The sequence below is a fragment of the Grampus griseus genome (genome assembly GCF_964374135.1).
Source record: "Grampus griseus genome assembly, chromosome: 9".
Taxonomy (NCBI): domain Eukaryota; kingdom Metazoa; phylum Chordata; class Mammalia; order Artiodactyla; family Delphinidae; genus Grampus; species Grampus griseus.
In genome coordinates, this window is record NC_139003.1 from 56,553,926 (window position 1) to 56,577,581 (window position 23,656).

General features: G+C 40.4%; 1 protein-coding gene and 1 pseudogene across 2 annotated transcripts in view; one reads left to right on the forward strand and one right to left on the reverse strand.

Moving 5' to 3' along the window:
- Window positions 1–1,646: 1,646 nt before the first annotated feature.
- CALCR (calcitonin receptor) overlaps window positions 1,647–23,656 on the reverse strand; it is a gene marked incomplete at its 3' end in the record, with an annotated part of 65,636 nt that continues 43,626 nt past the window's right edge. The window contains exons 7-12 of the mRNA XM_082662037.1: window positions 20,458–20,611; window positions 14,316–14,376; window positions 14,170–14,236; window positions 11,706–11,924; window positions 9,310–9,351; window positions 1,647–1,967 (exon numbers count right to left, since the gene is read on the reverse strand). Coding sequence (XP_082518163.1) covers window positions 1,647–1,967; window positions 9,310–9,351; window positions 11,706–11,924; window positions 14,170–14,236; window positions 14,316–14,376; window positions 20,458–20,611 — 864 coding nt within the window. The remainder of the gene's footprint in view (window positions 1,968–9,309; window positions 9,352–11,705; window positions 11,925–14,169; window positions 14,237–14,315; window positions 14,377–20,457; window positions 20,612–23,656) is intronic.
- On the forward strand, window positions 18,517–18,891 carry LOC309827417 (ragulator complex protein LAMTOR3-like; annotated as a pseudogene). The gene has a single exon. The product of its transcript is annotated as a ragulator complex protein LAMTOR3-like (transcript).

Below are 23,656 nucleotides of genomic sequence, written 5' to 3' on the forward strand. Positions count from 1 at the left end.
GCTATTACATAAACACTGTGATTGGAAAAATACCCTCTTTTCAAATCCTCCCTTACATTCAAAAGTAAAGGAGACTTAAGCTACTTTAGTATCCAAAATACATTTTCTGTGAAAGAATATAATTTTCTTTGGGTGCATTAAATATGCAACCAGAACAAATCAACTTTTTGTCTTTCCAAAACTATATCATTTCTGAAAGGCAGTGGCATAAGATGATGTACATGAGAGGAGATTTGGAAGGCTTCAATGTATCCCTTCATTTAGCATACACATTAACTAACAACTGGTTACTGTTGCAAATTCACAAATTAATTTCAGGTGCTAGTAATGATACTGGTTTACTCAGGGATTTTTGAAGATTTTATATTGCAGGAAGTAAAGAGAGGTATGGGAGTATAATATTGGATTTTAATGAGAAAGTCTATTTTTATTTTAAATGAGTTGTTATATAGTTAAACTTGTAGCAGTAATTTTTTTCCCCCTCCTGTTTCACTAATAGCAGCAAACAAGAGGTCAACTACAAACTGATATCTAATTAGTCCTACTGAATCTTCCTGGAAAAGGCTGAGATCTTGTTAAGTTTAGAAGCTGGGTGTAAAGCAGTTAATGGACTTGTATGGAGTCTTTTAATTACCAGTGTTAAACAAATTTATCTTTTACTGCTAGATAGCACCCAAGGGCAAGAGGTAATCTGCTTTATAAACCTTGGAATGATTTGCTTTATAAATCCTGGAGTTTAGGAAAGGGGAAAACTCTCTTTAAAGAGAGTATTCTCTTCCACTAGGAATTACATTTTTGGCAGTTTTGTGAAAAATTTAGTGATGGATTCTTTGTGACCTCCCAATTTATAAATGTTAGCAACATGAAGGCCAATTCCTCACAGCAGTTAGGGCCTGCGCAACAGATAGGATTATCCAAAACCAAGATGAGCGTCAGTATTAGTAAACCAATTAACAAATTGACCCATCTAAGGTTTAGAGCAAACTGACTCTAAATTTCTTTTTCATTTAAAGCATTACATTTTCCTGCCAAATGCAAATCTTTTCCCCCACACGCACTTGGTCATCTCATCTCTATATTGGAAAGCCACATGGTCTTGTGGAGGTCACATTGTAATTTGTGCAGTTTACATTGTGTGGATGGTAAAACATCTGAGTAACAAACATCAGAATTGATAGAAATTAAAAAAAAATTAAAAATGAGATCCATAGCCAAATACAGAAGTGTCCTAATTCAAGGTTTAGAGTTAAAAAGAAAAACATTGACAGTGATTTTAATTTTTCAAAGGTATAAATGGCTCAAGATTAACTAGGAGCACCCTGTATCTGAACTAGGTCAATTTAACTGTGTTTTACTCGGACACTTTGCTTGCATTACTGTGACGTTTTTATCTCAGTCCTGGATGAAAGATGGAATTCACAGGAGTTCACAAGTGTTACAGAGGGAGACTCCATTCTGAGACTGTCTCCCGGAAGCAACAGTACCAAGTAAAACTTTCTTCAGGTTCACTATGGACAAATGCACTTAATAATTCTCACAAATGAGATGTTTGCTCCTGGGAGGATGGAAATCACTGTAAAAGCATGGTTGGTCTTTCTCCCAGGAAATGAGGGCTCAGTGATCACGATGCTGTATTTGCGTCAGATTCAAGCGGATGACTCTTGCTCGATGATTTCCATGGCGATGACCTCAGCCCCCTCGGTAACGATGACCTCATCACCCTCCATAGCGATGACCTCAGCCCCCTCCATAGCGGTGACCTCAGCCCCCTCCTCGCCTAGGTTGTTGGTGGGCTCGTTCCTTGGCTCCTGATGGCAGATGTAGACAGGCATCTGAGGAGCCTCAGCCAGGGCGGCGGCGGCAGCAGCAGTGGCGGCGGCAGCGTTGGCGGCACGGTTGGCGCGGCGGCGGCCACTCCAGCGCTGGGCTTGGTATTGGTTCCATTGACGCTTCAGAGCAGCTTGGACCTGGAAGAGAAGAGAGAACCTTGTGTTCATACAATGGTCGGAAATGATCTGAGCCAAGTTCATGAGCACAGGTCTTGGAGCTTCTCAGAGGTTAGGGGAGGTTGAATTGTAATTCTCATCTAAAGGGCCGTGTGGTAAATGCTCTGCCTGTGGAATATACCACCTTGGAAGAAGAATTTGCGAACTGGAGAACTGAGTTACTTGCCTCAACTACCACTGCCAAGGTTATTTGCTGTTTTGAGCAAAGGTTTCTTCATTAGCTCTTACAGTCAATGAATGAAAATTTGACTTGGTTTCACATTCAATATGGCATCCACGCCATATCAGGGAGACAGAATTTGAAACCTTTTTATCTGCTACAACCTCTGATACAGCAGAAGCTTTTATCTAAATCTATACATTATTGGTCATGAAAAAAATATATGGAAACCATTGCACAGTTCTGGATTTTATGATAATGGCCTCATACTGTTGATTTTCCTTTATCCAACGTGGCTTGAGATGGGGTGTGCCCGCTAAAGCTCTGGTTAGTGGTTAACTAACCATGTCTTATTCATTTTTGTATTACCAGATGTCGTGGTGTTTGGCATAGAGCAGTTATTCAACAAATGTTTGTTGAATGGTTGTCAACATCCATTCTAGAATGATTTTCTCCCTCTTTAAGCCAAGAAAATGATCATCCATGACCGTATTGTAATTAGTGCCTTAGCGTCTGGTGGTATTAGGGTGGGATGCTAAAACTGGCTAGAGTGAATTTGAGGAAGAGACTTGAATTCCTCCCTGAGGTGAACTGTAAACCACTAGGTCATCTACAGTTGTGATTAGGTCTTCTCTCTCACGCCGTGGTGTATGCTTTGGGGAATTACTCTTGAGCTCCCATGGGTTGCAATTTTGGAAATTATCAGAAGCAACCACTTGTAATATTGTACCAGCAACAAGCTGCGTGGGAGGGAACGGTTGTCACTGGGTAACATCACATCACCTTTCCTTTCCTTTTCCACTGATAAGGCCATTTCACTGGGTCTCATTTGATGCCATGAAAAAGTATTGAACTTTGGGTCAAGAAACTGATTCTGCCCACATTAGCCATGAAATCTTGGGTAGGATAGTTAACCCCTCTGAGACTCCTTTCTTCAGTACAACTCTTCTACCTCACCTAGCTGTTTGAAGGATTAAATTGTTGCACTATGAATCAAAGTGGCTTCTAAGATGTAAGTACCATACAAGGAGGCTATTATTCCTATTATTATACTCTTATTATGGCAGGATGGTGGCCTCAAGTCTTTAGACTAAAGGAAACTCTTACGTCGTATGTGTGGAGATATATATATATATATATATATATATACACACACACACACACACACACACATATATATATATTTGGAGGGTGGTAGTGTTAAGAAAATAAAAAGAGCTCTTAATTACATAGTTTCTGATCTCATGTTCAGTTCTCTCTCATATATTCCAAGCTAGGTCTCCACAAAGAGTACTCTACAGCCTGGTAAAATATCTGATGCTAATGCAAATGAAAGTTTTCTTCACATTGTGATTTGCACTGGCAAGAGGGTGTTGTTGGATCTTTTGGGAAAAGGAAAGAAAATACTCTTGGTGGGAAGATCACCCTAGGAATATATTTTCAAATACGAAGGTGTTTATTAAAGGTATTAATGAATAAATAGTTCAGACTCTCCCCTTCCATCACTCACTTTGTCCTTCACTTCACTCCCCAAGAAGACAACTATGTTTCCCTATCAGTTTCTGGGCTTTTGCTTTGCAATCTGTGTAGTAGGGAGAGCTACAGAAGTGAAGAGAGACTAGACTGATTATATCAGAAAGGACTGATATGAAACCACAGCTGAATATATCTGGGAAAGAGCATCCCTACTGAGTTATACTTTCAGATAAAACGTGAGTAAATTTTACTTTTTGCCATACAATGAAATTTCTCTTTTAGTACCCCTTCATGAATCTAGTAAATATTTAAATTGCTTTCCAATTCTCTTTTGAACTTTGGATTTCTTCACAATGTATTTTCCTGTTGAGACTAACAGATAGATAGTGATGCTTTATTTGGGTTGTACCGTCTATTAAACAGGTCCTTAAATGCCAGGTTTATAATCTAGGAACTATCAAGTGCCCTGTTGAGGAATTAGGAAATATACTGGCTCAGCATAATTTTGGAGAAGCAATGTCCCCAGACAAAGGGAACTGATAGTTTCTGTGGATTCAGCATCTCTTAAATACCAACATTGTCTTTATAGCTAAAATGCAACACAGATATTTAGAGGTATCCGAGGCAGACAGTGCCCAGCAGGAAAAAAAAGGAAGTCTTTGTTTTGCCTCATCTGTCCTTTCAAAACAATCTCCATTGGATTATCCATGCATACTACTGAAGTACCCAGCATGAGGCCAAAAAGTTTGAAGTCTATTTCAGTTTTTTAAAATTGTTACAGAAATGTTCATAGCCTCCTATAATTGTATTCCAAAGTTATAACCTATCCTTTTGTGTGGAGATGGCAGTCTGCTTCCATTTGTAAACCACACATGTAAGAATAGGCCCTTAGCAGCATGTGAAAGACACTTCAATTTAATACAGTTTAATAAGGGCAATTATCTCCTGCAATACCACAGGTTGAGCCTAACGCTGCTTTGATCACAAGAATGTGGGCATTGAATCTGAAAAATACAGGGGAGCCTCTGGTTGCTCCTGAAAAGCATCAGAAATGGAAGGAGTTGCCCATGGGGTAAGTATATAATATACAAAGTTTTGAATTACATAAATTCATTGCTCGTTATAAAAGCAATTAACACAGATCACTTCACATTTCCTCGATTATGTCAATTTATTGCCAACTTTAACAAATAGAGCCTTGGTCTGATGGCTTGAAGACATAATTATTACACCTGGCTCTACTATTAACTAACTGTATAAGGTTGATAACATTTGGGGCCTCCATTTCTATATTTGTAAAAAAGAAACTCAGGTTGGAACGTTCGTGGTTGAATTTGGATGTTTTTATCTTTGGCCTTTGTTTTCCCGTTAAGTTCATTATAAGCACTTGCAGTTATGTGCTGCTGAATGGAAAGTGGGATTTATCCCAGGAGTTCTGATTTTTTTTTCCTTTGTCTAGGACAAAGAAATCCTTGTTTAGCTTTGAGTCCCAAAGCTTTCTTGAGTCTCTAGAAAGACAATATTTTTGAAAACTAAGTTTTATTGAGAGAAAAAATTTCTAAATAGAAAAACTTATTTTTGCATATGAAGTGGTCTGAAAATAGAACTTTACTAAAAGCAATAGTGTACAGCCACTATGGAGAACAGTACGGAGGTTTCTTAAAAAACTAAAAATAGAACTACCATACGACCCAGCAATCCCACTACTGGGCATTTACCCAGAGAAAACCATAATTCAAAAAGAGTCATGTACCACAATGTTCATTGCAGCTCTATTTACAATAGCCAGGAGCTGGAAACAACCTAAGTGTCCATCATCGGATGAATGGATAAAGAAGATGTGGCACATATATACAATGGAATATTACTCAGCCATAAAAAGAAACGAAATTGAGTTATTTGTAGTGAGGTGGATAGACCTAGAGTCTGTCATACAGAGTGAAGTAAGTCAGAAAAAGACAAATACCATATGCTAATGAATGTATATGGAATCTAAAAAAAAAAAACTGTTCTGAAGAACCTAGGGGCAGGACAGGAATAAAGACGCAGACCTACTAGAGAATGGACTTGGGGACACGGGGCGGGGGAAGGGTAAGTTGGGATGAAGTGAGAGAGTGGCATGGACATACGTACAGTACCAAATGTAAAATCGATAGCCAGTGGGAAGCAGCCGCATAGCACAGGGAGATCAGCTCAGTGCTTTGTGACCACCTAAAGGGGTGGGATAGGGAGGGTGGGAGGGAGACGCAAGAGGGAGGAGATATGGGGATATATATATATGTGTAGCTGATTCACTTTGTTTTAAAGCAGAAACTAACACACCATTGTAAAGCCATTATACTCCAATAAAGATGTTAAAGAAATAAAAGCAATACTATAGCGAACATGCAGGATATGACAAAGAAATAAAAGCAATAGTATAGCGAACATGCAGGATATGACATAGGGAGAGTCCCTTATAGACAGGAAGGGGAAGTGGTGAGTACAGAGCTCTTCCAGTCCCCCCGCCACCAGAGGAAGAGGAGAGAGAGTTATAAAGAGACACAAATGACTTTGCATTTCCACTTCATGGAGGGAATACTTGAAAAAATGGAGAGAAGAAAGGAAGGAATAACAGAAACATTCCTGTATAGCAGCAGGTCTTTCTCTTTGCTTCTGAGAGCACAGTCCTGAAAATTGATAGCCTTGTAAAGAAGTCCCACTCTTGGCCTGGTACCAGGTCCAACATGGTGCTTGAGCAGTGGAGTGGCAGTGACTATGGCACATACTAAAGACAGGTTCACAGGCCCTTCACAAAGGTGAAGAAAGGGGCCTGAGTTTCCAGGCTCCTCAGGTGGCCTGGAAGGGAGGACTGGTGTCTCAGGATAGGGCTGGGGCCTGCAGAGTGAAAGGATCTCTAGGGTCCTCAGAAGTGAGGGGAGCCACCATGAACTTCAACAGGGGGTACCAGCATAATACTTGGAAACCAGCTGCCCATTTGTTCAAAGGCTTTTGAACTAAATATTTTCTAGAAAGAGACTATTGTAAACTATTAGAGGCTGGTGGAATGAGCTCTTCAAAGCAAGCTAAGTTACAGCAAATAAACAAAATTTTAGGTTTCACACATTTCAATTTGTGACTATTAAATTGAGATCCTTCTAGACCTTGCTGCTTTGATCCACAAACTATTTTATCCACAGTACATGGGCAAGAAAAATGGAAAACCTGCACTGTGCTGTTAGTACTCCCAATTTTTAAGCTACTGCTTAGAAAAACTGAGCCTCTCCATAGGTGTAATCATCTTTTTGTGGTCTCTTAGACACTTAATTAACAATTTACTGAAATGATTGGGTGGTCAATGTCCACACTCTTGGAAAAGTTGTGGGAAATGTCTGTTACATAAGCGTGCTTTCATGCTTATCTCCTGATTCCTTGTACTGTAATCCTCAAAATTCCTTTCCTGCTTTTAACCTACCCATTGACTATCTGATCCATTTCCATAGTAGGAGTCACTGATAACATATGGATAATAAAAATTAAAACCTGTATCTTCTTTGTAGAACTGACATATTAGCTCCCTAGATCTCTGCTAAAATGTAACATTCAGCCAGGCAAAGCCTGATCACAACCATGCAGCTGGAAATCACCTTCCGCATGTGTAAGTGCCCTGCCCATGTTCAGTGTTGTAAGACAGTAAGCTCACAGGAGGCCCAGATGCCTGCAATCCATGGGGCTGAGCTGATACGACATTTGGCAGAGTACTCAGTTAGTGTTACTAGAAATGTCACACTGGTACATTCCCCCAGTAACATGATACTAACTAAAATGGGGATGGTTTCTTCCAAAAGCAGAGGTAACATACTTGAATTAGAGACTTTCAATTGTTAGGAGCACCTCTGGCCTTGCTTTCTACGCCTGCCACTTCAAAGACAGCATCATGGATAAGACACAATCAGTATTGAAGTATTTTTACAAATGCATGCAAGCCTTTCGTGTTTTCAAGGTATGCCCATCCTGAACCTGATTTTTATATTAGCCCTGTATCGATATTATTTTAGATGAAAACATTTATTTTGTATGCCACCTGAGCCAACTCAAAAGACAGGGATATTCATTCACAGAAATTGATATAAAGATGGGGTGACCTAAGCCCTATTTATTTATTAGTTTTTACTGTTCTTAAAAGACACTTTAGGGCCTCCCTGGTGGCGCAGTGGTTGAGAGTCCGCCTGCCGATGCAGGGGACACGGGTTCGTGCCCCGGTCCAGGAAGATCCCACATGCCGCGGAGCGGCTGGGCCCGTGAGCCATGGCCACTGAGCCTGCGCGTCCAGAGCCTGTGCTCCGCAACGGGAGAGGCCACAACAGCTAGAGGCCCGCGTACCGCAAAAAAAAAAAAAAAAAAAAAAAATCAATCAACAGCAACAGCTGTTGATCTTCCTCGGAAGATCCCTGGCAGCACATCACACACGCGGGCCTTAAAATGACCACACAGGATTGGAATCTTTTTTTTTTTTTTTTCTCGGTACGCGGGCCTCTCACTGTTGTGGCCTCTCCCTCTGCGGAGCACAGGCTCCGGATGCGCAGGCTCAGCGGCCATGGCTCACGGGCCCAGCCGCTCCGCGGCATGTGGGATCTTCCCGGACCGGGGCACGAACCCGTGTCCTCTGCATCGGCAGGCGAACTCTCAACCACTGCACCACCAGGGAAGCCCCATTGATCTTTTAACAAAATGTGATTTGCCTTGGTATAAAATTATTCTTTATAGGAATTAATTTAAAATTATCACAAATACTTTTACATTAAAAGTTATGAGACATATAACTCAAGAAAGCGTACTAACAAAACTTCAGGAAGGAGTCATAGACATAATGCCGTGCAGTGGAAGATTTAGTCCATTTAATTGGAAATCAGGAAATCTGGGTTCTAGTCCTGGTTATAAACTATGATTGTGACATTGGGCAAGTCACGTGATCTTTCCGGAGTTTAGATTTCTCACCTGAAAAATGAGGGAGCTTTCAAATCATGTTCTTTGAAGCCCTGGAAGTTCTTTGGTACAAATTTAAGCAGCTCCACTTTTGTTTTACAAATTGGGCTCCCAGGCAAGATATCATTGGAAGAAAGGGAACTCTGGCTAAAAAAAACCCTTAAAACACTGGCCATCTGGATCTCTAGATTTTACTGATCTAAATATTCAGATAACAAATTACTTATTCCCTTTTGAGTCTTAACTCCAGGGTGATTTTCAAAGTGTTGAATAAGTGGTATGACACTGGCATCAAGCAACTGGAAAAGAGGGCAGTGAACCAGGACAAACTGGCTGGATATTGGTTCTGCCCTAGTGACGAGCTGGGTCTTCCAAAGGGAATGGGGATGTGACTTCGATTCTACGGGAATCCAGAATAGCTTTCACTGTTGCTGCTCAGGGTGCCGACCAGCTTAAGGTACCATCCAAGGAAATGAGAATTTAGCTACCTGTCTGGATAATATCTTCAGTTGTACCACACAAAAGCACAGGTAAGATTCAACTTGCAGTAGTGGAAAAAAATATGATCCAGCTAGTCATGAAACCCTGTAAGGTCACCTGTAGAAGTGAGAGCAAATGAAAAGTGCACAGAGGCCCTTTGGAGACTGTAAAGTGCTGGCTTTATATACACGAGTGACGGTATTACGTGTAACACACGCTTACCTCGTGGTTGCAGAAGCAGTAAATGACGGCAACAAAGAGTCCCTAAAAAGAGGAGGAAAAAGAGAGTTGAAATTATTTTTGTGTGCATTGTGTTGTCAGTAATCCATATAAACAGACGACCTGGAGAGGAACATTTCACTACGGCAATAGCAAGTCAGGGCTTGGTGAAAGTCACTACCACTCATGTTCAGTGCTTCACTACAAGAATATTCCATTAGAAATGCCTTTTTCTCGTTAGGATTCTATTGCTTGGCTAAAAAGACTGCTCTCGTCAATCTGGTTAACATATTACGGCCTTTAACGTGGAGATTTATAGCAGAATATGCTGGTTACAGGGGATTTGAAAAGAATCTTTGTACCTAAAACTTTTGCAAGCACAAGTGTCACAGTCAGTGCATGGCTGTGGGCCTGACTCTGCCCTGTGTCCTCATGGTGAACTAGTGCAGTACTGTTCCCACAGCTAAGTCCATCTCTCCAATAAGGACGTGGACTAAGTAACTTCTGAGGTTCGGGTCACTACTCATAAGATTCCTTGTGCCTATAGAAATGGCCAAAATAATAGATCAGATTATTAAAATAATTCCTAAACTTAATTTTAAGCCCTATTAATCTTGACCTCTTTCTTCACATTAAGCCTCAGCAGTAGAAAATAAAACTAATTGGACATGAATAATTGAGACAGCAGAACTCTGGCCTAAGAGCCTGTAGCAGACCCACTTCTGCCTTAGGACACACCATGTCCCACCCTTGCTTTCAAAGTACCTCACACTGTGCCTTCAACGAGGCTTTGGATCTGAAGCAAAGTGAACGGAAACAAGGTAGCCACTCTCCACCCCTGTGTGGCAGACATGGGACCACCTGGGACGACCCCCAAGAGGCTGCTCCATTCTCTCCCACATGAGAAGAGACCTGGATACATTTCCCTATGTAGTCACTGAACTGTCAAAGATGGATTCCTGACATCCCTCTGACAGACGGAGGGTGACAGAGCAGGAGGCGTGGATGCTCTGTGCAAATTCATTACAGCTCCTGGAAAAACAATTCAATGTGTATTTATGAAAAGAGGGTCTGAAAATTACTGTATGGGAGACAGAGTATATGCGTGGGTGAGACCAGCTGAGGGTCCTGGGAGTAATGGGAAAGCAGAAGCAACAAAGTGCTCACAAAACCTGGTTTCCTTCACAGTTTTGGCTGTTGGCTTGGAGGCTGTAAGTTACGAGATTTTAGGTCAGCTTTAGAGTTATATCTCCTGACTTTGCCACTAACCAGAAAAGCCCATTTCCTTATCCTTAATAGGCATGAGAATGCTTACCTCACACATGAAGTGCTACATATTAGTGAATGGTAGCTATAATTATGATGATTTCTGATTGGACAACGTGAGAGTGTCAGCCATACCCATTCTCTGTGGTCTGCCTGACATTGTAGGGATGGCTAAAATATAGGTATTCCAAGGTTCTGACCTCTCTAATCAGAGCCAAGGCAATGAAGTGAAGTGACTGGAAACTGGCTTCCAGTTTAAGAGGGATATAGATGCCAGCTCGGGGTCCAGTGTTGGCATTTCACACTGATAGAAACATCTGCTTCTCTGCCCTGTGTTTTCATGGCATTAGCGACTATACTGATAATAATCCAGGTTGGAAAGCCAATTGGCATTGGTTACATTGGTCTTCAACAGTCCCCTCAATAAAGCAAAACCAAATGTGGCCCTCGGATGCTGGGGAGGGGAAGGAAAGCTCAAAAGCACTGTGGGAGGGACTTCCCTGGTGGCGCAGTGGTTAAGAATCCGCCTGCCAATGCAGGGGGACACGGGTTCCAGCCCTGGTCCTGGAAGATCCCACATGCCGTAGAGCAACTGAGCCCTTGTGCCACAACTGCTGAGCCTGCGCTCTACAGCCCATGAGGCACAACTGCTGAGCCCGAGTACCACAATTACTGAATCCCATGCGCCTAGAGCCCGTGCTCTGCAACAAGAGAAGCCACCGCAATGAGAAGCGTGCACATCTCAATGAAGAGTAGCCTCCGCTCACTGCAAGTAGAGAAAGCCTGCGCGCAGCAATGAAGACCCAATGCAGCCATAAATAAATAAGTGAATGAATGAATGAATGAAAAAAAGCACTGTGAGAGTAGCTCTGCAGTGGGTCAGTCTCTGGACAAATATATTTGTTCTCTAAAGATGTATTCTCAAAGCTCATACCTCCTGTTTCCTGTCTCCTTGCCCAATTTTAAGATTCAAAACGTGGGAAAGCAGACAGTGAGAGAGACAGAGAAGGTAACGTGTTACCTTCCGGGTAACACGTGTTCTAAAGGGTCATTCTCATCTCAGAGGAGCCCCAGAAAACTGTGGGCCCTGCACCAACTAGCTGAGTGAGTGGTTGCATAAGTGCTTTCCCTACCTGGAAGTGAATCAGAGAGTGCATCACGTAGTCGTAGATCCTTCCAAGCACTGGGTGGGAAGGTCTCCAGGGAAGGACGACGAACTGGACCCCCAGTAGGGGCACCAGGATCAGAGTGGCCCTCACCGCCTTCAGGTACATGTGCGATTCCTCCTCCTGGGATTCCTTCATTTTCTTCACAAGCACCCGGACGATGTTGAGCAAAAAGAAGAAGTTGATCTGCAAAGATATGATCGTTCTGAGCAAATTCTCCAGGTCAGCACCCCTGAAGGACACCACTTCCCTCAGTTCTCGTTTATCCAGTGTGGGGAGCAGATAGCACCTACACGGGACACAAGTGACTGCCTGAGAGGTAATATAATCGGCTCCGTGTTACGAGAACACGGAGCATCAGTAGAGCCAAATACTCTTACAGACGTGAATTAACATTTCCCCCCCTTTTTCCCTATATGAGAAAATAATTTCCTGTATATGTAAGTATATAAGGTTCAACTCTAAGGAAGGTATTTTATTCTTTATTTAGGTTTTTATAATTTTTACAAAGGAAGTCATAAATGACACTTTTAGATTTCTCTTTCTTATCTTTTCATTATGAAGATTTTTCCCTTAGGCAGGACTACTTAACTGAAAGTAAAAGGAAGGCTGAAAAATTTATCTGTAAAGCTTATGCAGTGGAGAAAGCTAACCCAGGCTTTTTTTCTAATAACACTTTTCAAAAGAAATCACTTCATTGAGGTATAATGTATGTTCAATAAAATGGAGATTTTAAGTTTACATTTGGGAAGTTTAGACAAATGTATGTACCTGTGTAACAACCACTCCAAGCAAGAGAAGAGCATTTCCACCACCCCAGAAAGTCCCCTCTCGCCCCTTTGCAGTCAACAACTCCCGGACGCCACCTCCAGCAACTGCTGATTCCTATCATCACAGAAATGGAGTAATATATGGTGTGTATTCTTTTGTGTCTGGTTTCTTTGGTTTAACATACTATCTGTGGGATTCATTTGTGTTGTGTGTGTTGGCATGTCATTCATTTTTACTGCTGAGTAGTACTGCATTATATAAATAATACATATACATAATTTGTTTATTCATTCTCCTGTTTATGGAAATTGGAATGGTTTCCAAAATTTGACTGTTATGAATAAGCATGCTGTGAATACTTGTATACAAGTCTTTGTGTGGGCATGTTTTCATTTCACTTGAATAAGTATCTAGGAGTGGAATGGCCTGTTCATATGGTAAGTGTATGTTTAACTTTGAGAAACTGCCACGCTATTTTCCAAAGAGGTGGCTTCATGTTACATTCCCTCCAGCATTATATGAGAATTCCAGTTGCTCTTCACCCTTGCCAACACTTGGTACGGTCACTTTTTAATATCAGCCATTCTAGTGGATCACAAATTACTTTTGGCTGTGAAGATTAGTTTTAAAACCAAGGTTGTTTTTAAAATTTAATTGATCATTTATTTTAAAATAATTAGAATAATTCTTCTACCTGGAATAGAAATAAATGTTATTACCCCAAAAATTCAAGAAAGGAAAGAGACCTTTAATAAAAATTGAATTCTTATGGGGTGTTGTGTCAATATTCAAGACCCACGTTAGTAGGTCCTTGTGAGTGCAGTTGAACTAGTAAGTACACCACTACTCTGAAAAATGGCAAAAGAAATTGAATTTGCATTGGAAAGGCCAGGAAAGTTAGGAGACAGCCCGGGTGATAACCCAATTTCATCAGTTACTAATGGATGCTGCTTCAGTGCAGGAGCAGAATATGGTCTATGACTCCGACTGTTTTTATTTTTCTTACTCTTACCTGAAGAAAACACTATCTTTGAGGTTAATGGGGAAAATAATGTCTAAATTTTAAATTTGATGGTTCTGATGATGGCCAACATACAGTAAACCATGGGTGGAAATAAAGAGCTTGCATATAGATTCAGACAGTCATATTTTCTCCTGGCCCAACTTCTTACTTAGTCATGTGATCTTAAGTGAGTTTACTTGAGTCTTTGGGTCTAGTTTTCCTAATGAGTAAAATGTCTCAATGTATCCACTTGGAAGGTCTGCTATTAGTAACAGCATGGCAAGGTATGTGAAGCGCCTGAAATGCTTTAAGTGCATGTTCAGTAGTAGTTATGATGATGGCTCATGGACCAAAGGTGAAATGGAAGATGGTTTAGTTTGGCAAAGCCCAGGGAAAAATGCTGCAGGGGGACTTTGTGGTCTTTCGCTTTCTTATCAGCAACATCCTGACCTTTGGTCTTTAACTAGGAGAATTTATAGAATTGTTGGAAAAAAAAAAGAACACCTATATTGTTGCTATGGCTTGTATAGAAATGACCTTATGCCCCTCCACCCAATTGTAGTAAATAAAAATCATTTTTAAAAAGACTCAAATTGTTCTTATTATAGATTATCATTGAATTAACTGTTAATAATGGATTTAAAAAGCAATTCTCACCACTAATGCCCCCATGACAGGACCATGGATGATGTAAAGCAGGTTCGTGTCCACACTCAGCCAGCAGCTAAAAAAAAGAGGAGGGAATACATCAATACAATTGCATTTTATTTTCAAATATGTTAACTAAGAACCACAATACTTACTTGTCATTGAATAACAGCGCCCTTGCGATAGCATGGGCAGTGGTTGGCACCAGCGGGAGCCCTAAAATGTGAAAAAGTACAAAAGCTGTAACTACAGTTTTATAGAAATTGTAGTTTACTTTCAAGAATAGTGGCAAATTTAATGTTTTGTCAACATATTGCCCTGATTTTTTGTGCAGATTATCTTTGGTCAAACCAGGTAAAAATGCTCTTAGTTAGAACATCATGTGCTGTCAGAGAGTTTGGTTAACAGCATCCAGATAATTAAAAGCCTTTCACAAATTATCCAGTGTGGTAGGTACATTATTATTCTCACTATGACCATAATACCATTGTTATGTCTATGATGATGATGATGACTATTAATTGAGACCAGAATGCTTTTCATTGTGTGTGAACTGGGCTCTCTTACACAGGGGAGGTGGGTTGTCCTGAAGGGAACGGACCTGAGATGGCATATGAAAGCCATAGTCTGATTGCTCCAAAGACTTCTTTGTGCTCTCAGTATTTCTTCCGGGCTTTTTGTTTTTCTGTTTATATCATGTGCATTGATCCTATTTTCTTTCAACAAGAACACTTCAGAGTAGCTAGTACATACCCTACCCTCTGTAAGTTCTGGCTCCAGGACCTTTTATTAAAGCCGCTCAGAATCTACTTCCCTGAGTAAACTTGAAGAACGAGTCAAAAACAGCTTTGAGTTTATAAATGGAACGATGGAGATAGCTGCTGGGGATGCATCCTGTCAGTCTGAATCTTTTAAAAATCAACCTTTATTCTATAAAAGTAATCTAGAGTAAAGTTGTAACTTTTGTTAAAAAAAAAAAAATTCTTTTTCTCAAATATACCCATGCACAATAGAAAACTTTTTGATTTGGTTGACACATTTGTAGACAGAGTTTTTAAAACTACTATCAGTTAAGAAATGTGTCTCAGAAGTGAATCAGACCTCCACACTTTTATTTTCTGTGAATTATATGCAAAAAGAGACTCAGAACATTGAGTTTTCACCAAAGAACCATCTCAGCTTCTTAACTCATGAAGCATATAATTCAAAATAGGACCATCAAATGTTTGACTTCGAAGAATTTTGAGTCTATTTAACACAAAACATGATTGTGTTTTATTCACAGCAGTTCTAACATCCCACTCAGGTTTAGAATCAGAAATTCACTGACTTTACTTTGAAATACACATTTTAGAATTAGACAGCAAGAGAGGCAATATGGAGACTTCACTTCCACCTTGTCATTTTGTAGAAAGGAAAATGTGATTCTTACTTAATACAGAGAAGAGTATAGACCCATATCTGTTAATTCCTAGGGCTCTTCACCTGCCTCTAGCCATGATGTCACTTTTTACAGTTTATTTTTTCTTTCCTTTTCCTCTTCTTCCAGGCTTCAAGCGTCATAACAACCTTTCCCACCCAGTAAAGATGGTCAGAGTAAGAATAATCCTCTCTCCCCAGGATTCTTCTTCAGGAGTGCTGGATAAATTCTACTTGTTCATTATAAAAGCCCATGGGTGGGGGAGTTCCTTCTTTGATTTATAACAATGGGAGAAACAGCAAGGCGAAGAATCAATCTGAAGAGGGTTGTAAAATAAATGATTTTTCTGAGAACTAAACTTCAGTGTTTGAAGTTACTTCGATCTGAGAGAAATTGACCAGTAAGCCATCCAGTGCAGACTTGTAAGGAAGTAACTACTGAAAGAAGCCTTTTTTCATTTTCTGTTGGGGGGAAGTTCACCACCAGATACTTTTCACCCAGAGGGTGATGTTCATACTGTCTCTTATAATTCTTTGAGATGGAGTGGGTAATATTACAGCTGAAATGAATGGATGAGATGTACGTCACCTGCAAACAAAGTTAGGTCTTAGGACGTAGCTTTCTTGGGTCAAACTTTCCGCTGTCCCACTTTCAAACTTTTCAAAACATAGGTTACACCTTATTTCATGGCATTGGACCTAAATTTTAGGAGCCATCGTACTGTTTTGGTGTGAAAATAATTTCAAAAGGACAATAAAAATATCCACTAGAAATTTCTTCTCTGCTCTATTAAATTCTTTAAAGTTTCTGTGAAACTATTTTTGTTGAGAATTTATTTTGGTTGTAATTTTACTTGTTTTCCTCCCATCCAAAGATAATGCTTGCCTGAAGTTCTAAGAGAAGGCTATTGCTTTAAAAGAAGTCATCATAGCTGTCTTACAATTTTGTTCTCAGAAGTGAGATGTGGTACTGTGATTTTTGAATGGTAAAGAGTTTGGTGGAATTTTAGTGTGTGCAGGAGTGGAGAAAGATAGATTTAGCCCAGGCATGCTAAAAAAAAAATAATTACATTTTAGAACTATACTTGTTGACTATCTTTCTAAACATCTATGGGAATTTAAATCCTTCTCATTCTTTTAAATGGACGATTCTGTGCTTACCTTACTGAATGTGATGTTCCTTAGGATTCTACTTGAATCATTCTGATAAAGTTTTAAGTATTCTCTGATTAAGGTATCCCATAAATATTTTACTTATTTTCATTACCTTCTTTTTGATACAACAGCTTGTTCTTTTTTCCTTTGAATTGTAACACACATGAACATGGGTGTTAAGCAGATGTCTTCAAAGAGCTGACTACGATGATACTAAAAGTTTTATAACGAATTCACAGTGCATCAGTATGGAAAGAGCAGTAGAAATTGCTCCTTCCAGGGTGCTCTCATCTCTGCTGAATGTCACAAGCAAGAATAAATTTGCAGCCTTTTGCTTCCATGAGAAATTTTCTGAGTGTGGCAGACAGATGTTTTTAAATAGTCAAAATTGGGACAAGAAGTATGCCATACATTTTACTTCAAAGGAAATAAGTAAACTAGATCAGACAGGAATGGTGTCTGGGGGGGGGCCGGGGGGGGGGATGTTATTTTCAGGTTTTCAGTTTGAAGGCATCTGACCAGTACCAATCATTATTATTGTGATAATCAGAATTGCTATTGGGGGGAATTAAATTGTAGCTAGTTGATTCCTGGCATGACCAATTTCAGAAGACTAGAGATCACTGGGAAGGTATGTATGAAGCTGAGAAGGGCAGGGGAAGGAAAGGCTGGGACTAAAAGAAAAAACAACAAAAAACAAGTTTGATTGTATGCTGGCCTGTTTTGAGGACAGGGAGAAACAGGAGGACCTAGCACCTGAGGGGGATGGGCAGGATAGTCACAAGCTTGATTTCTAACCTTACTGGATGGTTAAAAAATCCAGGATGCTGGGCTGTTGCCAGGATACAGCCCTTTTAGTAGCCCTGCTGCATTCTGGCTCTTGACTTCCATGAGATACTCTAGAGTGTGAGAATTTCTCTTTCTGACTAAATTAGAATATCTTATTATCTGTTACTTACAACCAAAGAGCTGTAGCATCATCAGTTCAACTTTGAGGCAACCCAAATATCTGCCCTATTGACCCACCATTAAAGGATTATCCCATTGGGTTCGGGTAATGTATTGATACTTGGTTAAAATCCATGTGTTCCTATGAGGGAGGGTTGACCAGTAAACGAATATTGCATAGGGCCATCCCTGGAGTAAATTGTGGAGAAGACTTTGGGCTGCTTACATGGCTTCCCTGAGGCATTTCTTTACAGTTGGTAACAATAATTGTTGGGCAGGGGTTTAACTACAAAGTGTGATGTTTTCAGAAAGTCTTCGGATTATCCTCCCTCATGAAATTTTGCCTCTCTTATGGATATTTTTAGGGGCTCCCCCAAATGCTGCATTAAAAGTCAGGCTTAGCTGAAGGCAATCCACAGCTTCTGCTCCAAGAGTCATAGTCACCCTGTCAGTGGAGAGTAAGGGCAGCTCTTGGCTCTACAGACAGTGTGGAATGGCCCTCGGGATCCTCCTCCACTCTGGAAGTTTCACTGCATGTGTTTTTGTCCCAGAGCTTTGTCCCTCTCACTGCCTTACTATCTGTCTGCTTCCCTTCCACCAGTGGAGCTGTTCTTTTAGCAGCCCTCGGGGAAAGGGAACAATTCTAGAGAGTCCCCAGGGACCTCAGCACCCTTAGTCAATTTGTACAGAAGTAGCCACACCTCACAAATCACGTGACAGCAGCTTTTAGAGGAAGCTGTCTCAGAAGCTGTCCTCTGAAGTGACAGCTCAGAGAAGCAGGCAGCCCAGAAACCCAGGCGTGGAGATTGATCCTGCCAGAGAAAGGGGTTCATGATGGCGGATTACCTACAACGATTCATGTATAAAAAATCACCACGTGTTGAGGGGCTCCATGGTATTGTTGTATCAGATACAGGCGGAGTGCCTTTCATTAAAGTGGCCAATGATAATGCCCCAGAGCATGCTTTGGGACCTGGTTCCTTGTCTACTTCTGCCCTTGCAACAGACCAAGGGAGCAAACTTGGATTTTCAAAAACTAAAAGTATCACCTGTTACTATAACACCTACCAGATTGGTTCAATTCAATCGTTTACCTTTGGTGGTGAGTTTCATAGCCAGCAGCAATGCTAATACAGGACTAATCGTCAGCCTAGAAAAGGAACTTGTCCATTATTTGAAGAACTGAGACAAGCTGTGGAAGTTTCTTAATCTGGCAGTGGTTTCTAGGTATACCTTATCTTCATTATGACAGACACAGTGTCAATCCAGCAATCTGTAGACTACAGCAACACTTGTATCCACGTACTCAAGAAAGGGCCCCTTTTTCCACCTTACACTAGAGAAAGAGCCTATAGATAGAATTTATGGACAGACTGATTGTCATTTTTGCTTGTGTAGGGCCTTTTCTTATTTGTGAGGTCTGGGGATTCCACAGAAATGGTTCAATCTATCACAGCTCCTATGGAGTTAGTCCAGTCACCAAATACGCATGAGATTCTATTCGGTGGCTCAGAATCAAAATGATACTTTGATCCACCTGAGCCATGAAGTGCTCTCTATTGTACAATATGCCAGGCCTGCAGAAGGAAGCGGACTCTTTTTATTGTGAATGGTGAGAACATATTTTTCTTCATATTATTTTCTTTGCATTGAGTGTGAGGAAGATTAAAATGGCTTAGTAGAAGTACTAGAATCAGTACAATCACTAACTTTCCTTTGTATATATTACTTCGCAGTACAGGTGAGTATTACTAACTGATTTGATTCTTCTCAGAGGGTGCTGCTCTTTAATGGAAATGAAAATGATAGCTGATCGTTTTTTCTTCTATTCTGCCTTCTATAACCAATCGGTGTTTTTTAATGTTTGTGTATTCTTTATAAAATTTAGATGTGATTCATTATTGAATTGTTTCCAATATTGGTATGTATGTAAACATGGTAGTATAGCCCTTTTTTTCACACTGGAGTATAAATAAAATAGTATTTTTAAAAGTACAGTTTGAGCACTACATAGGTTTTTTTCCCCCAGACTGTTTTTAAACGTTTAAAGACTACAATTAACTTAATTCACTCTTTCAACCACATGAATAAGTGACTGTTTCTCGTCTGGTATGGAGACTGTTTCACCTAACATAAACTGTCAATTGGAAAATAAACCTCATCCATGAACCTTGAAAAAAAAAGAAGAAGAAGTAGCCACACCTCAAACAGTCCCACCATACGCTTTTCAAAGCCATTGCCATGCACTGTGAGGTCAGGTAGGTTCTACTTGGAGGCCCATGTGGTTATGTCTGTTGCTTAGCTGGACTCCACTTCCTGAACCTTCACTAGAGGAGTCCTGCTGATGGATTGACAGGAAGGAACACTCTTGAGGAAGGGAAGTGGGTCCAGGGTAGGGGAGTACAGAATTCAAAATGTGAAATTCTCCTTTGCTCTACAAACAGGTGATCAATAAAACTGAAGAGGGTCTAATCAGATCTCTCAATCAGCACATGTTTTCAGTCCATCTGTTAACTGGGTTTGTTTCCTGAAGACATTCTCATAGTCATACCCCTCCTTCGCTGCACTCACTCTCCTGCTATCACAGTCCATGTGAACTTGTTAAAAAGCTTCTACCAAGTTCTCCTGGAGACTGAACTCCTGCCAGCACCTGTGTCCCATCTCTCCTCAAAGGACCTCAGCCCCTGCCTGCTCTCTGACCAAGACTAGAAGAAGACTGTGAATATACAGACAGAGGTAAAGGTGGCTCAAAACTCAGCTGCAGAAAATACATACCCCAGCCCAGGACATAATACCACCACATGCGTTGTCTCTCAGCGAACACAGACACCACGATGAGTGTGTGAAGATAGACCCCTTCACAGAGCATCCAGAAATAGTTGCACGACATCATGTACTGGTGAAAAAAGTGCAAAATCTTGCAGATCGGCTGTTGGAAAGAAATGGAGATACTCAGTGGAAGACATCTGTAACAATTTGGCTGAGAACAGAGGGAGAACGTGAGAATGAACCAAAGTATCTGCATTCAGTCTGAAAGGCAGTTTCCCCAAACATCTATCAACGTGTCACCCTCTAGAATTGGAAACCAGAGTAATAGTTCATAGGTTCTTAGTATTACATGTAAACAAACAGCCAACTAGGGCAATGGAAGCCTAGTCTCCCAAATGTTCTTTTCGCATTACATCCTGGTTACTTATATAGACTAGACAGGTTTATTTTTCCTGTAGTGTGTCTGAGACCCATAATTTCTGATAGCATCCAAGGATTCGTCACATAACTTTTAGGGCCCCTTTTCTATGGCCAGTGAGGAGAATAACACAGAAATTGTTAATGCTCTCCTGAAGTTCACTGATCTGTTAATGATGTTTACTTAGCAGTAAAAGAGGAGAGAACCAGGTGGTTAATTTCTCATATATGAGCCAGGAGCTATGCTGAGCCCAACTGATGTGATTTTGCTTTCATAAGGGAGCCTTAGTTTCTATATGGGGGTCCATGTGTTTGGGACACAGAAAGAAGGATGGAAACCTCGCCTGGTACTCAGTACTGTGGGATCCACATTTCTGGAGCAATCAAGCTTAACTACATATTGTTGTCTGTACAGAAATAATTATTGCTTAAACTACATAACAAAACACCCTAAATAGTTTCCTAGTCACCTCTAGAGTAGGGTTTGTCATCTTGGCACTATCGATGTTTTGGACTGGATACTTTTTGTCATGGGGCTGTCCTGTGTGTTGATGGGTGTTTAGCAATATTCCTGACCTCTATCCCCTAGACGCCAGTAGCATCCCCTACCCAGTCATAACAATCAAAAATATTTCCACGGCTTCCCTGGTGGCGCAGTGGTTGGGAGTCCGCCTGCTGATGCAGGGGATGCGGGTTCGTGCCTCGGTACGGGAAGATCCCACATGCCGTGGAGCAGCGGGGCCCGTGAGCCGTTGCCGCTGAGCCTGCGCTTCTGGAGCCTGTGCTCCGCAGCGGGAGAGGCCACAGCAGTGAGTGGCCTGCGTACCGCAAAAAACAAAACAAAAAAAAAATATATATATATATATATATTTCCAGACGTTACCAGATGTCCCCTGGAGAGGAAAATGTCCCTGGTTGAGGAACACTACCCTAAGGTATTTAGCTGTGCTTGACTCCCTCTAACAACAACAAAAATAAGAACAATTTAGCAAGACTTTACATATTAGGGATGATTATTTGCATTATTATTTTATCAAATGCTCTGCTTTACAGTTTGAATCTGACTGGATTTCAGGCCTTCTTTTTTACAAAGCAAATTAGCCTGAAAGTGACTTTCAGTATTGCAGTAACCTTTGCAGGACGACTCATTTCTATTCAATGCATAGCAATAGTAATTCACTTATTGGGAATCTGATGCACTGAGTCCTTTCAGAACTCATTGAACGTTAAGAAGCAGCCAGCTGTGTCCATGAGAAGGCAGATAGTGTATTTTCAGAGATAGAATCAACCTCTGATTCTGACCAAAGTGGAACAGTAGTGCAGATAATTCAAAACATCAGGTAATCTGAAAGTAATTTATATTGGCTTACAAAGGCACTGACTTTATCTGATTACCTTCCTAATTGGCATTAGTTAATATTATTAGTTTGCATTTGCTAAGCAAATACTTGCTATGTGCACATGACAAACAAGTAAAATAAGAAATTCAGTTGATACTCTGGATTCATTTTAAAGACTACTCTTACTTGAAAACCCTATTCCTTCTGGATCAAGAGGTCCAGAGCAGAAGCTTTGGTGGCTGCCATTTGCAGAGGAAGGGATAAGAAGAGGGCAAAGATGATGGCTTTGACTTCACATTTTATATGCAGCCAATCCTCATTATTCCCTGTAGTTATGTTCTATATGGCTAGATACAGTAGCATACTAAGGAAAAAATTGTGAGATGTTTTGTTCTTGTTTGGCTTTAAAAAATTTGGCAAGGGAGAATTCAAAATAACAACCAACTATTTCTTAAAGGACATTCTGCTAGAGTTTGGTTAAACACATTATTTAAGATCCTTCGATTTTTCAAAATGGTGGCTAAATTTCATGAAGAAACTATGCTTATTTTTTTGTGTGTTCAATCCTGGACTAGGTCCTAGAATTGCGAAGACAAAGTTCAGTGCTTGCAATTGAGAAAGTCATCTTCTGGAGGGGAGATTAATACAGAAATACATAAATGCAGCCATGCACAATGACTTCTAAAAAAGGTGATTTCTGTAATCAACATTAATACCATTAAAAATTCTTTTCTCAGGTACATAAAGCCTGGCACCTAGATCATAGCAAATAAATGAATCAAACTAATGGGGTTTGTGTTATTAACATTAAATAACCCATTCAATTTGTGAGAAAATTAACAAGGAATGAATTAGTAGATTCTGCCAAAGTCGAACAAATTATTAAGCGTTGTCAAGCATTCTGCCCTTCCTCCAATTTTTGCATTATTTGGGGGCTGCTATACAGACTAACTTATAGTAAAAGAGGTGGCTAACTATAAATTTACTTCTCGAATTTGCATGAACAATATTGTAGCAAAATGAAGAGTATGCTAGGATGGTCTCTCTTTGGTTACTGGGGGCTATCAGAAGCGTGTTTAAAAACTTACGGCAAACAGTTAAAACCACATCCTCCACTATACAAATATATTAATAAATAACTAAAAATAGTGAAAAATTAGTTTGAAATGGTCTAAAGAGTACTAACTCCATAATACTTCGTACCGAATCAAAGCTGCCAAGTTTATTTCTGATAAATCTTGTTTTAAAGCAGAAATAAACTTTGGTATAGGTTTTGGTGATCTCCAGCACTGTGTCTATAGGTTGCTCTGCCTCTGTTTCAGTGGTGTGTATATCATTCCACCTCACGTGGGCATACACTTTTGGGGAATGGAGGTTGCAAGTCTATTATCTTCCCTGAACTGCTTAGAACTAGAGTGGGAAATACTGTGGAAAGAAACTACTTTTGT